The sequence below is a fragment of the Mustela erminea genome, chromosome 20 (genome assembly GCF_009829155.1).
Source record: "Mustela erminea isolate mMusErm1 chromosome 20, mMusErm1.Pri, whole genome shotgun sequence".
NCBI lineage: Eukaryota > Metazoa > Chordata > Mammalia > Carnivora > Mustelidae > Mustela > Mustela erminea.
Genome location: NC_045633.1, coordinates 20,115,887 through 20,130,779, shown reverse-complemented (window position 1 = coordinate 20,130,779; position 14,893 = coordinate 20,115,887). Strand labels below are relative to the sequence as shown.

Below are 14,893 nucleotides of genomic sequence, written 5' to 3'. Positions count from 1 at the left end.
AAAAATAGTTTTGATCTTAAAAGTTCTTTCTAGGGTCGCCTGGGTTGCTCAGTGGGTTAAAGCCTCTGCCTTCGGCTCAGATCATGATCCCAGGGTCCTGGGATCAAGCTCCTCATGGGGCTCTCTGCTCAGCAGGGAGCCTGCTTTTCTCTCTCTCTCTCTCTCTGCCTATTTGTGATCTCTGTCTGTCAAATAAATAAATAAAATCTTAAAAAAAAAGTTTTTTCTAAAAAAATCCTTAAATGATAATCATGTTAGAGAACCACCAGCCGTTCTAACATTAACCATTTTGATGTGTACAATTCAGTGGCATTGAGTGCATTCACGATGTTGGACAACCACCACCTCTAGGGAGTTCCAAAACATTCTCACCACTGCAGAGGTTGTTTTGGAGGATTAAATGTTTGTAATGTCCTAGAACGGTGCCTGGAACAGCATCGGCCAAATAAACGCTCGATAGATGGTAGAATAATTAGTAACAGAACGGGGCTCATAATAGGTAACACGTGCTGCGCAATGCTATTATTAATTCGTTTCCCTTGAGCTGAAGGAGGAGGGAGTTAGGTTCTCACTTCACTTTAGGCCATATTTTCCATTTTGAGCTTTCCGAAACCGCCTGGCTGTTGCCCTCTCCCCCATACTCCCCGCCCCCAGCCCAGAGTCCCATCCTTACCGATTGGGGGCGGGGGGAGGCGCTGTGGGTAGCGAGGAAACCCGAGACCTCCCCCACAGTCTCAGGGCCTCTCCTCTGCTCCTGGGACTCCTCCTGGCCCGCTCCCTGCATCTCCCACGCCCGCTCCTGCTCCCCCAAGCTGTCACCTTACGTGGCAAAGGAGACACGTGTGTGGGTCGGTAGCCAAGATTCTGCCAGAACCGAAGGAAGTAAGTTGAAGTGGAAGCACGCCCACATCAGGGAGGAGCTCTGCCGAGCAGACCTCCCCCGCTTCTGAGCGCACCACCTCCTCCTCAGGACCGATGTTTAGTCCGAGCACTCCAGGATCCTCGAGCGCTTGGAAGGACCCCCTCGATCTGCCAGCCTGCACCAGCAGATCTGTCCACTTAGAAGAATCACTTGGGGAAGTTGTTAAACAGGCAGATTCCTAGCCTCCTCTGAGCGGTGCCCGAATCTGCATTTTAGCATGCACTCTGCTAAAAGGAGTCTGAGGAGCTGGAGAGTTTGGGACAGACTGTTCCGCCCCATCTTTCTACGGGTAAACATTCTGCTCTGTGGTTACTTAATGCCTATTGAGCCCCCTCCGTGCCGGAACAGCAGCTAAGTGTTAGTGCTCACAACGCTGCCACAGTGACGCCTAGGGTCAAGCAGGCCAGTTTCCTTGCTCAGCCCCCGGGTACAGCGGAAACATCCCTGGACCCCATCTCCCGCAAGAATTTCCCTTGGTGCGTGGACCCTGGAGTCGTGGACTGTCGTTTGCTGCCACCTTGTGGCAGAGATGGCGACCTTGAGCTCCATTTCCGTTCTTGGTAACTTTCATTGAAAGAATGCGCTGAATACTTAGTGCTCAGTGTGCCCGGTACCCAGTAAGGTCCTGGGGACCTGGGGGCAAATGAATAAGGCAGATATGCTCTCTGCTTCACGGAGCTCACAGTCTCCTGGGACAGTCAATAACGTACAAATAAATAAAATGAATGAATGAATGATTACAGAGCGTGAAACATGCTAGAAAGGAAACGAACAAGGGCTGGTTATCGTAGGATGCAAAGGCCTATGTATTTGTAAGGCTCTGTATTGCTTTCCCCGTCCAGGACTGTGCGCCACGCGAGGGTATGAGCGTCGGTCTGATTCCCCTTTGTCAATGGGTGAATTCACCCAGTGCTGGCACATGGTAGGTGCTCAGTAAATGTCCATTGAATGAATACATTTCAGGATGACAATGTTGCCCAGAGCCAGCCTGTTGGCTCTTCTAGGCCGTTTAGATGGGGGGGGGGCCGCTTTGGAAGGGAGGCTTGTTCCCTAGGGATCTTGAGAGGGCTAGATGGGTTTGGGTATGAGCTAAAAGGAGATGATGGCCAAATGTCACCCTCCCAGGAAGGACCCAGTCCATCCCGTTTTAAATTGTACCTTCACTTCGTTCACTTTTTGAACGCTTTCCCTGCTTACTTTTTTCTCCTGGTACATTTCACCCTCTCACATACTATATATTTGCCTTATTTATTTAATGTCTGGTCCTCCGGGAATGTAAGCTTTAGGAGGGCAAGGATTTTTGTGTGTGTGTTTTAGATTTTATTTACTTATTTGACAGAGAGAGAGAGATCACAACTAGGCAGAGAGGCAGGCAGAGAGAGAGAGAGAGGAGGAAGCAGGCTCCCTGCTGAGCAGAGAGCCCGATGTGGCTCGATTCTAGGATGCTGGGATCATGACCTGAGCTGAAGGTAGAGGTCCAACCCACTGAGCCACCCAGGCGCTCCGGATCTTTGTTTTTTGTTCACTTAATAACTCTCTAGCACCTGGAAGGACTTTGACGTTAATAGGTGCTCTGTAAACCTACACGGAGTGATGAACGATGCTTGGGCGGGGCTTGGGGCTGAGCCTGTAGAGCTCAAGTAGTAGCTCATGGGAGGGGCGGGGCTCAGAGACTAGGCGACCGTGGTAATCAGGGAAGGAAAGTAAACCTTAGCGGAGAGGGGAGGGGCTGGGCGGGGCAAAGGTCCGCGCGGGGGCAGAGCCAGACTGGGGGTGGAGCCTTGGGCGAGGTCTTCCCGGGGCTGGGCTGTTTTCGAGGCTGGGAGTCTTAGGGGAGGGACCAGTATAGGGGTGGGGCCTGTTGGAGGTGTGGCCAACCTGGAGAAGGGGCCGGGCTGGGGCGTAGTCAAACAGAGGATAAATAAGGGAAGGGCGGGGCTAAGACTGGGGCGTGACTAGGGGGTGGGGCCAGGCCGGGGCGGGGCCAGGCCGGATTCTCCGCTGTCCCAGGTCCTGGAGCACTCCCTCCAGGCAGGTCTCGCTCCCGCGTACAGGCCCCTCCCTGGCTGGCCGGGTCCCAGGAAGCGCAAGGCAGGACGCCCCAGGCTGGGCGGTCGCGGTCGGGCCTCGCCCCAGACGCTGCGCTCCGGGCCAGGCTTCTGCTGGGAGCCCCGGCGGACTCAGCTCCTTACTGCCTCCTGGGCTACGTCCCCGGAGACTCCGAGAGCGAGGGTGAGCGGGGCTGTGGGGGCCCGCGAGTGCATACGTGTGTGCGTGCATGTGCATACCGGTGTATGTGAGAGTGTGTGGACGTTTCTATGCACCAGGGGAATTGTGTGCATGCGTGGAGTAGTCGGTAGGTGTGAGGTCCAGGGAGCTGAGTGTGCGTGTGAAGTTGCGTGTGTGTGCAAGAGCAGTCCTGTGTGGGAGGTGGGTCGTGCATGTGTGTGCCCGTGCGTGTGAGACAGAGACAGTGCATGTGAAATTTAGTGAAGACCGTGTGTATGTCAGGGTATCTTGGAGGAAAATGGGAGGGCATATCCAATGATACTTGGGGATCTATAGGGTCAGGACGTCTGTGGCGAGCTGTGGGGTGCGTGGGTGGGTGATGAATTGTGGGAATATAAGAGTTGCAAACGTGTGTTTCCATGTGTGTAGCGGTGAGGGATGCTGCTGAGGGCCTCAGTGCGAAGGGGTGGGGGTGGAGGAAAGTTTGGGTACTGACTGGTCTTCGAGGGATGAGTGTGACCTGGAGCAGTAGGTAATGGACAGGACAGGGATCTGGGGCCTGGATCAGGGTAATCTTGTGATCACATCAGCCCCCTCACTTTGAGGGCTGGAGAAATGTGTGGGGAGGTCGTGAGGGGGCTGGGCTTGCTCCTTTCTTGGGGAAGCGGTGGGGCGGGGTTCTTGCTTTAGGTGGAGGGAGCTGCTACCTTACCAGTCACCTGTCACCCAGGCTCTGTGCTCACTCCTACCTGGGTGGCTTCTGTTGGCGCTCCTGCGAGAACATGGTGCAGAAGTACCAGTCTCCTGTCCGCATCTACAAGTACCCATTTGAGCTGGTCATGGCGGTGAGTGACCCTTGATTCTCCAGCCCCTTGTGTGATGGTTAGAGGGACACAGGAGGTCAGTTATGCAGGAATGAGAGGCAGCCCCTCAAGCCCCCAAATGAGAAGGAATTATTGAGCTGCTCCTCTGCCCTTGTGGGTCGAGATTCTCACTAGTGACCCCTCTATCTGGCCATCCCAGCCTTCACCACAGCCTCTGGAATCCTTCTCCACTGACCAAATCACAAGATCTTCCTTTTTCTCCTCAATGAAGCAGACCTATTCTCTCATCTCAAGGTCCTCTGATGGAAAACAAGGATACTGTGGCACCAGCCACTGCTGTCATTTTGTGTAATGCTAATGATAATAATAATAGTAAATATACGAATGATGACAATGGTAGCAGCCATTCACTGAGGGTTTACAGAGCCAAGTCTTTACATAATCTCATTATTTCCATTTTACCTTCACTAAACTGAAGGTTTGGACTGGCGAAGGGAGCCTCAACTTCTGTGGCTGAGAAGAAGTAGAGCCAGGGCTCAGATCCAAGCAGGGGGTACTCCAGAGCCATGACTTTTACCACAACACCCCCACGAGAGTCCTCCTTCTGCTAGCACACCTCTTTTCCTTTCCCTCAAGGAAGCTGAGAGGGTGCGAGTGTGTAGCAAGGACCGTCATTTTCAGGGTGGCTTCAGACCGAATCTATGTAAGTCAGGCAGCCAGTCAGTTGAGGGACTGGCATTGGCTCCCAAACTCTTGGCTGGTGCAGGTGCTGTAAACAGGCCGATGTAGCTTTCCTCCTTGGGACCCTCCCTCTGCCTCTCAGAAATCCCACTCCTTGGGGAAAAGGGGGCAATGCTATGGGATTGTGTCAGGAATGAATGAGGAATGTGTGATGTCTCTGGCCCAGTGCCTGGCACACAGTTGGCACTCACTAAACGTGGGTGTCCCAGCTAGTGCACGGTGTTATAAATGATTGTATTGAAAGTGCAAGATATACTGGCATCCACCTGTGTCCTCTGCATCCCAGCCTGGCTGCCTTAACTTCAACCTTTGATTCAAGGACTTTCATATCAATTGGTACCTCTGTGGGCGTGTGTCCTGCCTGATCTACCTCTATATGTGTTTATAATTACATAATGGATTTTAGAGCATCTGGAGTCATTCATACAGGTTGTCCTGTTATGTGCAAAGGATTCCAGTGCAAGAGGCTGGGGCAGGGCTGGTGTTGACCAGCTGGGTGACCTTAGGCAAGTTACTTAACCTCTCTGAGCCTCCATTCCCCATCTCTAGATGAGGAGTATGTGGTTTCCAAATCTGGGCTTTGTGCCTTGGATTAAATTAGTCGATACATGTAAAGCTCCCGATGCAAGGTCTGGCACAGACCAAGTGCTGTTACTGTTATGGTTGCTGCTGCGTGTGGCTGTGTGACTTTCCCTCCTTGGTGATGAGGGTGGGACACTAGGGGATGATGAGGAGTCAGCAGCACTGGGTCCTTGCTACAGGTCTGCTGTGCTCTGGCTCGGTGCTGTTGAAAAGGCACTGAATTTCTCTGAGCCTTGGTTTCTTCATTTGTGAAATGAGGATGATTATATGCAGTTCACAGGATTGTCATGAGGATTCAAAGTTTTATAATATATAGGTTATAAATATGTATGTTATATATTATAACATAGGGGAAGTGGGGGTTGGGAGGCAGGTGCCCCACATGGAGCTCGGTCCATACCAAACAGACAGTAGTTGGCAGCTGAATATAATAAGTACTTGTCCTCCGTCTAAGGCTCCAGGCAGCTCACATATTGTAAGACCCTAGGACTCATTCACTCATTCATTAAAATAAGAGAGCCACTGTCCCCACCCTTCTGGAACAGTCCAGGGACCTGTGGTGCTCTACCATGAAACTGAGAAAATAACTGCCACATGGAAAACTAATACTGTTTTATTATTGCCAGAGCTTAAAAAATCTAAATTTAATTCAGCATATTTAGGATTCTCAAAATATTTACAATAATTGCACTTTAAAATAAAATGTGCTGGCTAAAGTCTCACGTAAGTATGTATTAATAAGACTAGTACATTATTCACTTTGATTTTACTGGAGTAGGTTAAGCATATTTTGTAAGCTTCCTGTTTCATAAACAAGGCAGGACTCCCTTTACTCCCCTAGCTGTTAGTTTCTGGGTGTTCGTGCACAGAGGCTTGTGGGGACAGTAGGAAAAAAGGTTTTCAGAGACTTATTATCTGTATCTGCACTAATTTATTTGTCTTTCTCAACTTGCCCATGTTTCCTCATCTTCCATACAATTCTAGTTGGTGAAAGGGCCCCAAACCTCTGCAAAGCCACTTTGCCGAATGTTTACAAAACATCATTGTCCCCAAAATAGCTGCATAACTCAACATAACTTGCATGCTGTGTGGGCACAAAAGGGTTTTTCTGCACTTAATGTGCGTCTTTGTTTCTCAGCTAAACACTTGCCCTCAGTTTGGGTCAGATGCCAGGGAAGAGTCAGATGGACTCAGCTCTTTTCAGTGTATCCGAGTGACCAGATGAGCTGGCCTTTGGTTTTCCTGTTTAACAAAACTGACTTGAGAACTGAAGCATTCCTTGCTTCAGAAGTCCACCGGCAACAAACACAAATGACTAAAACTGGGCTCAAGGAATTGGTTATGAAATAGCACTGAGCCAACCGTTCTAGACAGAGATTAAAAAATGACAAGAAAGCATTTTTTTTTTCCTCTTTAAATTTCAAAAATTGAATCCAGAGAATGGGTGTCTCTCTCCTTAGGCCAAATTCCTTGATGTGAATTGTTTTTGAAGGGTAGGATTCCAAGAACTTTTACTTTCATCTTTCCTGACCGTGTTCTGTGTTATTTGGTTCAAAACAATGAGCTCGTATTATCTTGGTAAACAGAGGGAAAACATTAAGATGATGGAGGTAGCTGTGAATCCAAGGTTGGAGAGGGTCTTTGGTTCCTTTGTTTGTGGGGTCCCAGAAGGTGGGGGGGATCTTTGTGCATAGAACACAAAGGCCATGTTTCGGACTTCAGATGGTGGTCCCTTGAGCATCGAAGGCCTCTCTCTGGTCAGCCTACAGCCTGTTGTGAATGGATTCCGGGTTATCCAGGCTCTCCTCCCAGATGGATGGTGGTGAAAAGCCCGATCTATCAGCTGGGTCCCTGATCCAGTTTCTCAGCTGGAAAATGGAGGATAATAAAGCCTCCTGCTCCATCGAGAGTGAAAGTGAGGCTTAAATGAAGGGACCGGGGTGCCCAGACACGGCCAGGCATATTGTTCATGCTGCTGAAATATTATTTAGGTTTTTTTTTTTTTTAAGATTTTATTCATTTATTTGACAGACAGAGATCCCAAGTAGGCAGAGAGGCAGGGGCGGTGGGTGGGGCGTGGAGCTGGAAGCAGGCTCCCTGCTGAGCAGAGAGCCCAATGTGGGACTCATCCCAGGACCCTGAGATGACCTGAGGTGAAGGCAGATGCTTAACGACTGAGCCACTCATATGCCCCCCAAATATGTATTCTCAATCATGAATTCGGCCATTTCTCAGAGCTGAGGATCATCTCAACTCACTGGGGTATCATCTGAGCCCAGTGAGTGGTCCGGCAAGGAACATTACCACCAGGATTTCGTCCCCCAATGCCTGTACTCTATCAGGACCCCACAAAGGGGAACACACCAGGAACACACAGATCCTGGCCTGCTGGAGGGGGCAGCTGATGCTGACAGCCTGGCAGTGGTTACCTGCCAAACCCTCTCTGTGCCCAACTCTTGAGGCCTGCTCAGAGGCAGGAACTTTCATGGATGGCTTAGAACAACAGAAATCTAGAGGCCTGAGGTCCAAGACGAAGCCTGTGCTCACAGCCACACATTCCAGATGCTCGCGCTGATGTTCGTAAACACCTGTGTGCCAGCGGCCACAGCAGCTCCAGGGATAACCGGCCGCCTCTTGTCTCGGCACTGCCCCAGGATCCCAGTAGGGCTCCAAGGCCTCGTGACTTCAGCTCATCTCAGATTCTGCAAATCTAAAGAAGGAAGATGGCTTGGAGTAGAATTTCCTTAGCAATAGGCTTTTCACACAGAGGAAGGGTTACGGAGGTGAGAGCTCTCTCGTCAGCAATGAAGTGTTAAAATATTTAAAAACCTGGCCTTTTGTCTTGATAAACAGATTGTAATTTGGCAAATGGGTTATTAATCAGGAGCAGCATCTAGAGGTAAATCCTGGCAGCTCAGGCCAGGGCAGTTACAGTTGGACCCGTTGTTATGGACCTAGTTTTAATAAAGCAGCAGGGGCCTTATTTAAATGAGTTTAAATTAGTTCCCCGGAGCCCATCAGCTCATCCTGTTGCTAACAGATTAAGGGAAGCGACATGTTCCGTCCTGGATTGCTTACAGGGACCTGACGCGTTCTGATTTGGGCTGGGAGAGCAGAAGCGATCCAGTGCCCAGCAGAGTGATCTCACGATTTCAGAAGCAAATTTTAGGTCCTCACTCATTAGTTTATGCAGATATTAATTCACTCACGTGCTCGTGTGTGCATCCTACAAATATTTATTGCGTTTCACTGTGTGCTGGCAGCATGCTAGGTGTAAGGGCTACAACAGAGCAGATTCCTAGCACGTTATGAAACGCATCATGATTCTGTTCATTTGCTTCCTTGCTTGTTCACAGGGGCCTTTCTCATTAAAGTAAGCTTCAGGAAGATGGGGACTTTGTCTTGTTCTGGTTCTCTGACACCATCGCATCCTGACCTCATGGAGCTTGCAGTGGGGTGTGTGTGTGTGTGTGTGTGTTTCTGAAAGAGAAAGGGAGAGAGAGAGAGGAACCAGGCAAATGCTATGTAGAATGATTCCTAATAGGGAATACATCGGGTGTTATAGGAACATGGGGAAGGGCCTATTAATCACCAACTAAAGGTCTTTTAGGTCCTTCAGGCTGAGCCTTACCAAGGGCAGGAGGGTCCACGGTGTGCAGAGAAGGAGACCTTCTCTCTGAAGAAATAAACGTGGCTCCTTTGGGTCCCAGTGTGAGTTAGAAAGTGATTGCCAGGGTCAGTTCGTCTGTTCAAGGACCTTGGGAGCTTTGGAAGGCTTTAAGCATGAGTGACATGATCAGATTTAGGGTTTAAGTGGATTGGAGGGGGTTTTCCATCCCAGAGGCCAGGAGAACCAAGCAGAGGTGACAGAGGCTGGGCACATGCCTGACACACTTGAAAAATCTAAAATAGTTTTCCCTCCCATAGAGATCCTGACATACCGCGCTAAATGTCAAGAAGCTCTGGGCCGGCCTCTCTGCCTCTCAGTCCCTTCCCTGAACTATCAAGGGTACCAGCTGATCCTGGAAGTTTGTGGGCACAGAGTGTATTCAGAGGAGGAAAGTCTCCTCTACCCTGCTCCCCATGCGTGCGTGGGTGAGAATCCACAGCAGATTTTTTGTGCAGTTGCTGGGTGGGGTGGCCCGGCTGTGTGTGTCCCCCCCGCCCCCACCTCGCCCGCCCAGTGCTGGGGAGGCCAGGCATTCTGATGGTGTGACCTCCCGAGGCAGAGACACAGTCCTGGTGGCCGGGGCAGAGGGACATCCAAATCCGATTCAGTGCAAAGAAGGGATAGAATAGGAACAAGAAATACCTATGCTCCACTAACAGCCCCCCATGCTCCAGCCTCCACCCCAGGAAACTGAAAAGCAGGCAGAAGTGGTCCCTGGGACTGATTCACTGGTCAAGAGTGGCGGTTGCATGGCTTTCATGACCACAGACGGGAACTACTCGGGCATTTATTCACCTGTGTGGTGGGCACCTGCAAGGATTCAGCTCCGTGCAGGCGGAGGATAAACAGCCACACATGGGCGCAGTTTACCCACTGGGCCTGCCACAGTGCCCTGGCAGGTGCAGACAGAGCCCGCCCACGGGGAGATGGGGGTCCTCTACTGCTCTACCTGTCCTTCAAGTAGATCTATGTCAACGGTTCCAACTTCCTGCCTTCTTTCCCCCACACCTGCTCCTCCTTCCCTCCCAGCCTCCTTTCCTTCCTTCCTTCCTTCCTTCCTTCCTTCCTTCCTGCAGCAAATATTGGCCGGGCGTCTGGAGCACCCCAGGTGTTGTACCAGGGCACTGGGGAATCCAGTGGTGAAGGAAACAGACATAGAGACAGAGATGTTGACTGAAAACAAACACACAGACATGGTATTCTACTCTGAATAACAGTCAACATTCCTGGCAGGGCTATAAACCGCCAGGAGATGGCTTACTCCACCCCCCCCAAAAAAAATTATGGTAAAATATACATAATGCAAAACTTCCCATTTTAACCATTTTTAGGAGTACAGTTCCATTCAGCATGAAGCACATTCTCAGTGCGGTGCAGCCGTTACCACCATCCATCCCCAGAACTCTTTCATCTTCCCAAACTGACATTCTGCCCCCATGAAACACCAGCTCCCCATCCCTCCTGCCCCTCCCAGCCCCTGGCGTCCACCCTTCTACTCTCTGCCAGCGAATCTGACTATTCCAGGGACCTCATACAAGCGGAACCGTGGAGTATGTGTCCTTTCGCATCGGGGTTCTTTCACTGAGGGTGACGTTTTTGAGGCTCAGCTGTGTTCTAGCAGGTGTCCGTGCTGCCTTCCTTTATACGGCTGAGTCATATTCCACTATACAGACGGGCCACCTTTCGTTTATCCATGCATCTGTCCGAGGACACTTGGGATGTTTCTGCCGTTTGGTTACTGTGCCCGATTCTGTACAAATATCTGTTCAAGTCCCTGTCGGTTTCCTGTCGTCCATTTAAAAAAGTCTACAGCGTTGTGTCTGGCACTGTGCTGGGGACCTTAACTGTATTATCTGCCTTTAATCTTTACCCTAGTCCTTATGAAGGAGGTGTCACTATCATTCTCATTATCTTCTCTCTCTCTCTTTTTTTTTTCCCTTGAGGGAACTGTGTCTCAGAGAGGTTAAGTCAAGGTCACCCCGCTGACAAATGGCGGAGGTAGCGTCTAAACCCCCCACACCCAAGCCTTGCCTCTTCGCCATGTCCCGGTGCCCTGGCTGCGGGATCCTTCTGCCCCTTTGTCCCCATCTTTTGTGTCCTCCGAGCTGGCTTTAACCAAAATAGCATCAGGTTGTCCAGCTACAGGACCCTCTGGGCATACCTGTTCTTATAGATTGTATACAGCAGTCAAGAGGCTCCAGTGGTGTGTTGGCCTGGTTCTACCAGGCCTGCTACCCTTCATCAGCTGGGGTGACACTGCTGCCATCACCAGTCGTCACTGACTGATGTCTCATCCCCCAAGCTCTAACTATGCAACTTGTCCAAAGTTGGGGTGGGGGGGTCTAGACGGTAGAAGATGCTTCAATCACGAAAAGGAATGAGGCACTGACACCTGCCACAATGTGGATGAACCTTGAAAACATGATACCGAAAGAAACCAGACGCAAAAGGCCACATACTATGACTATTCCACTCCCAAGGAATGTCCAGAAAAGGCAAATATGCAGAGATGGACAGTGGGTTAGTGGTTGCCTAGGGCTGGGGTGGGGGCGCTAGGGGTTGACTGTAATGGGTAGGGAATTTCTTTTCAAGGTGTTGACATGTTCTGGAATTAGGTGGTGTTGATGGATGCACAACTTTGTGCTAAAACCCACTGAACTGAACACTTTAAAACGGTGCATTTTAGGGGCACCTGCATGGCTCAATCGGTTAGGCATATGCCTTTGGCTTAGATGATGATTCCACGACCCTGGGATTGAGTCCCGCATCAGGCTCCTTGTTTAGCAGGGAAGCCTGCTTCTCCCTCTGCTGCTCCCCCTGCTTGTGCCCTCTCGCTCTCTCACTCACATAAATAAATAAAATCTTTTTTAAAAGGGTGCATTTTATGGTATGAGAATTCTATCTTGGTTTTACAAAACGTTGGGGGAGCTGAGAGGATTGATCCTCGTCCATCCTGGGGCCTCCCAGGCTTGCAGGAGGCAGGTGGGGGGTCATTGAGGAAGGCTCCTGAGGAGCGTGATGGGAGGCATGTGCCTTGTGTGCCGTCACACAGCGCTCAGTGCCCTGAATCCAGCCTGCAGAATGGAAAGGGAAGGCAAAGTACTGGGCCAGAGTACATCAGTGCAGTTTGGATCTTCTTTCCACACTCTTGGTGGAAGGTTTGGGGTAAGAAGCTTCCAGCTTTTTTTGAATTTGCATGAGGAAGGGCAGGAAGGAAGGAGGGATGGGGGGAGGAGGCGGCAGCTGTCAAGTGATTAGCAGAAATAGCTTTTCTGTACTTTATAGAATCTCACTCTTTTTTAAAATTTAAATTTATTTAACAAATGCTTATGTAGCACGAACCATGTGCCAGGCACTGTTCTCAGCACTTTACAAAAACGGACTCCTTGATTCCACCCCCCCACACATCCCACAACTCAGCAAGGTAGCCACTTTCCTTATTCTCCTTTTAACAATGAGTACACTGAGGAACGGAGAGTTCCATGACTCGTTCAAGGCCACACAGCTGGTAAGAAGCAGAGCAGAGATTTGGACCCAAGCCCCAGAGTCCGTGCCCTTAATGGGTATGGAATGCTGTCATTCACTCATTCACCATGGAAATGCCCACTGGATGTTGGGCCATTGTGCCATTTTGACAAGCTCCAGAGATTTGGTGGGAGGGGGAAAAACTCACTGCCAGGGGCCGATGACTTCTTGTCAGCAGCTGTGACGCACAGATGAAGGGAAAGGGTACAACCAGGTGCTCAGTGGGAGTGAATCACTCCACTTTACAGATGAAGGGAGACAAGGGGACATGCCTGTGCTCAAGGTTACGCAGCTGAGGGTAGGCCAGTCTGGCTAGGAGTCCAGCTGCCCATCTCCACATGCTAAGTGTGTCACTGTGGATTTTTACAGGATGGAGGCCCATGGGAGGCAGTCAACGGAAGTTTCCACTGGTCTCTGCCTACCCCAGCTGCAGCCCTGCATGGGCGGGATCTGGGCCTTGGACCAGCTTCCTTTCTGAGTGAGGAGGCTTGGGTGTCCCTCTCTAGCCACCTGGCAGAAGGGCTGTAACCGAATCCTTCTGCTACCTTGTGTTCCTTGGGGGGGTGGGGGTGGAGGGAGAGCAGACCATGAGCTTGTTCAGCACAGGGAGGCTCAGGCGTGATTTGTGGGGACAGGAGCCCATGGGGAGGATCCTGTGGACTGCTCAGTCCTGTAAGACCCTGCGATTTGCCAAAGGCAAAGGTGCCCCTGACTCACAGGTTTTAGGCCAGCAGGACTCAGCATTTCAAACTCTTGACGCTTAGGATACAGTCAAAGTCCTCTGACAGATGGGGCAGGGTGGTTCAGGGCTGGGGTCTGGGTCAGAAGGGCCTGTGCTCCAGCCCCACAACTTACTGACTGTGTGACGCCTTCCAGAGCCTCAACTTGCTTATCTGTAAAATGGGGAAATACTAGTTTCCCTCTTGGAGCACTGTCCAAAGAAACAATGCAGTTGGCATCCCATAAATGTCAGTAGCAACAGTGCCTGATCCTGGGCCTCACAACTTGGGGACTCTCCAACAGGAGGTACAGCGCTGGGAGGGACCCCTGCCTTCCAGCTGGGACCTAGCTTTTTTTTTTTTTTTTTTTAAAGATTATTTATTTATTTATTTGACAGAGAGAGATGACAAGCAGGCAGAGAGGCAGGCAGAGAGAGAGGAGGAAGCAGGCTCCCTGCTGAGCAGAGAGCCCGATGCAGGGCTCAATTCCAGGACCCTGGGATCATGACCTGAGCCGAAAAGAGCGGCTTAACCCACTGAACCACCCAGGCACCCCTGGGACCTAGCTTTGACTGCTCCCCGCCCTAATGCCTGGCTTTGCCCCATCATTGCTACTTGAGAAAGGTAGCACCTTCCCTTTTAGGGTCAGGGAAAGCTGGGCCCAAGCAGCCTCTGCTGCTGAGCAGTCCTCCACCCGCCACCCTCCACCGTTATCTGGCGGCTCCAGATGGAGCTCTTCTAACTAGGGGTTTATTACAATAGGAAGTCAGCCCCGGTTGGATTCTCAGGCTCCATGGTCCGTTGTTGCCCTCTTGGGACACCTTTCTTGGGGCTTTTTGGGTCATCGACAAGTTTAAATTATTTTTTCTTTGCTTGTGGACATTTACTAGTCCTACTGTGTGCCAAGAACTGAGACAGACATGCATGAGGTTAGGGCTGTGGAAAAGCACGTAGCCCAGGCCTCTGGCACACCATGTGCGGGCTAGGATATGGCTAAAGGGTGTGATAAATGGTATCAAGGAAAGGAATAGGCTAAAAGGACAGAATAGGGAAGAGGCAGCCTTGTAGGGGAGAAGGTGGGGGAAGATGTCCCAGGAGAGGGACCAGCACAGATGAATTCCTGAAGCCAGAGCATCTCCTTAGCCCCTGACCCAAGTCTGTTAACCCTCTGGAAGACCCAGTTACTCAGGCCTCCTTCCTCCTTCACTGTCAAGTAAACTGATTAGTGACCCAAGGAAAGAGAACAGCTCGTGCAAAAGTCCTGTGGTGGGAACAGATGGTACGTGCATTAGTGTCCTGGGGCTGACATTTAAAAGTACGGCAAATTGGGTGGCTTAAACAGAAATTTGTACCTCACTGTGTCAAGCCTAGAAGGATGAAATCAAGGTTTTGGCAGGATCAGTCCTTTCTGAGGGCTTGAGGGAGAATTTATTCCATGCCTCTCTACTAGCTTCTGGTGTTGCTAGTGATCTTTGGCATTCCTTGCCTTGTAGAGGAATCACCCAGACCTGTGCCTTCATCATCACATAGTGTTTTTCCTGTATGACTGTGACCAAATTTCCCCTTTATATAAGGACACAACAGCTGTATTGGATTAGGGGTCTTCCCAGCCTCACCCTCCCCAAGTATGAACTCTTCTTTTTTTTTTTTTTAATATTTTATTTATTTATTTGACAGAGAT

At 50.5% G+C, this 14,893-nt stretch overlaps 1 protein-coding gene across 1 annotated transcript in view; it reads left to right on the top strand.

The window, feature by feature from the left end:
* Positions 1–2,902: 2,902 nt before the first annotated feature.
* Positions 2,903–14,893, top strand: part of SEC14L5 (SEC14 like lipid binding 5) — a 41,593-nt gene continuing 29,602 nt past the window's right edge. Inside the window, exons 1-2 of the mRNA XM_032328264.1 lie at positions 2,903–3,154; positions 3,882–3,996. Coding sequence (XP_032184155.1) covers positions 3,934–3,996 — 63 coding nt within the window. The 5' untranslated portion in view covers positions 2,903–3,154; positions 3,882–3,933. The remainder of the gene's footprint in view (positions 3,155–3,881; positions 3,997–14,893) is intronic.